Consider the following 2,282-nt stretch of genomic DNA (forward strand, 5'->3'; position numbering starts at 1 on the left):
GCTCTAACCACTAGGCTACCTGCCACCACTAGGCTATCTACCTGCCGGTTTGGGATGAGTCGGACCATAGAGTGAAGGAAAATCAGCCAACAAGTGCTCAGCATATGTGGGAACTCCTTCAAGACTGTTGGTGAAGCTGGTTGAGAGAATGCCAAGAGTGTGCAAAGCTGTCAAGGCAAAGGGTGGTTATCTAAAGAATCTGAAATATTACATATTTTGATTTGTTTAACACTTTTTTGGTTACTACATGATTCCATATGTGTTATTTCATAGTTTTGATGTCTTCACTATTATTCTACAATGTAGAAAACAGTAAAAAACAGAAAAACCCTTGAATGAGTAGGTGTTGTAAAACTTTAGACCAGTAGCGTATATGTGCCTGGTGCACTAACAGCAAAATCAGGATTAGCTTATATCAACTCTGCATTCTTCATCAGCTACATTACGTTCAAACTGTCTCTCCATATCTGATGGTCTCAATGACCATCAAACCATGTTTAGAGGCTATACACACTATTCTCTTTTCTTTCTCCTTTAGATTCATCATCCCTTTATTCCCCCCTTTTCACTGCATTATGTACATCCTGTAAATCTGCAGGGACTCCATTAGCTTACTGGTTCCTTTCCATTAAAAAAAGACCAACTTTATCTCTGTGTCTTCATTAACAGTACAACAGTGTTGTGCGTGAGATGGACGATGAAAAAAATAATCAAATTGATAAAAATATTTGTAATAAACATTCTTGCTCTCTGGCAGTATGATTAAACCACAGTCATAATTAATAGAATCAAGATAAAATAATAAACAGAGGACAACCTTTCACTTTCAATCTCCCCACTTATGGTATCATGTTATCTGACAAGTTATACAGTTGACAGAAGTCCTATTTGGGTTACCGGGGAGATATCGGCTTATATATTGACCAAGATGGAGAACATGCTGTATGGCGAAGGTGAACAAGGGTCTGATTGAGAATCACTACTTCTACTGTACTTTGAGTAAAACCAGAGGGAAGGTCGGCTGTGGGGGTCGTCATCTCACAAATGTGTCAAAACTCGGGAAAACTGCACTACAAGAGGACTTCAAAAGAAGGCCGTCACACACATGGAAAAAGATACGCACCCCCCCTCTCACAAAACGCAACCTAGGCACCTCCCCATCAGCCCCCCCAATTGCCGCCCTCCAGACCGACCAACCTCGTCTACCACCTCAGCAAACCCAGCCAGACTCTCCCTTCCTGTGGATGTGTGTGCAACCCGCTGCCCAGGCTCCAGGGCTTCACGCGGGCCTCAGCATGGGGAGGAGGACATGCGGTCGTACTCGGGACACTTGAGGAGCGCTGGGTAGTTGGAGTGGAGGGAGTGGTTCATCTGGAGCGAGGCTTCGCTGGAGATGCTGGAGGGGCTGCGGCCGCGCTGGTTCCAGGTGTCCGGGTGCAGGAACTGACCAGAGTAGTCGGAGCAGTTGCTGTGGCGCGGCCCGTATAAACCCGGGTGGGGTCTGTACATCTCCTCGGCCGTGTAGCGCTTCATGAACAGGTAGACGGACATGACGCCGGCCGTCTGGAGATACATGACAGATGCACGTGAGCAGGATAACATACAGTATCCTCTTCAACAAACGATATCACAACTGCAGGGTTGTGCCTTTCTATGAATATGCCTAATGAAGAACAGGTCATTGTACAATCGCTGACCTGTATCAACAGACTTAAGAATGTGTCATTGCGTAAAAGATTTGATCTACATCGACCCCTAGACCCTATTCCCTGTGTCAGCGTTTCCCAAACTCTCTCCTGTTTTTCCCCCTAGCACTATACAGGTGATTGAAATAATCGACCAATCATCGAGCTTTGATGATTTGAATCAGCTGTGTAGTGCTAGGGGGAAAAACCAAAACGTGCACCCCTTGGGGTCCCCAGGACTGAGTTTGGGAAACACTTCCCTATGTACTCTACATTGACAGGTGTAAGCAAAATGCATAGGCCCTAGGGGTAGGTTAGGCTATGGGGGTGGATTTGGGATTGGGTTTACAATGTAATGAGGAAGCAAGGAGGAAGTTACCTCAGTGAGCAGGAAGGAGATGGCAGCGAAGGCGAAGGACCAGCCGTACTGGTAGCTGAAGTAGGCCTCGTTGGTCTTGGTCCTGTTCAACATCTCATCATTAATACTGGAGATGTACAACACCAGGCCCACCACCAGAGACAGACCTAGGAGGGATGGAGAGAGATGGGGGGAGAGAGAGAGAGAGATGGGGGGAGAGAGAGAGAGAGATGGGGGGA

At 46.5% G+C, this 2,282-nt stretch overlaps 1 protein-coding gene across 1 annotated transcript in view; it reads right to left on the bottom strand.

The window, feature by feature from the left end:
• Positions 1-1,185: 1,185 nt before the first annotated feature.
• Positions 1,186-2,282, bottom strand: part of LOC106585659 (voltage-dependent calcium channel gamma-5 subunit) — a 33,452-nt gene continuing 32,355 nt past the window's right edge. The window contains exons 5-6 of the mRNA XM_014172111.3: positions 2,065-2,210; positions 1,186-1,563 (exon numbers count right to left, since the gene is read on the bottom strand). Coding sequence (XP_014027586.1) covers positions 1,291-1,563; positions 2,065-2,210 — 419 coding nt within the window. The 3' untranslated portion in view covers positions 1,186-1,290. The remainder of the gene's footprint in view (positions 1,564-2,064; positions 2,211-2,282) is intronic.

This window comes from Salmo salar, chromosome 02, assembly GCF_965601325.2.
Source record: "Salmo salar chromosome 02, fSalSal1, whole genome shotgun sequence".
Classification (NCBI taxonomy): domain Eukaryota; kingdom Metazoa; phylum Chordata; class Actinopteri; order Salmoniformes; family Salmonidae; genus Salmo; species Salmo salar.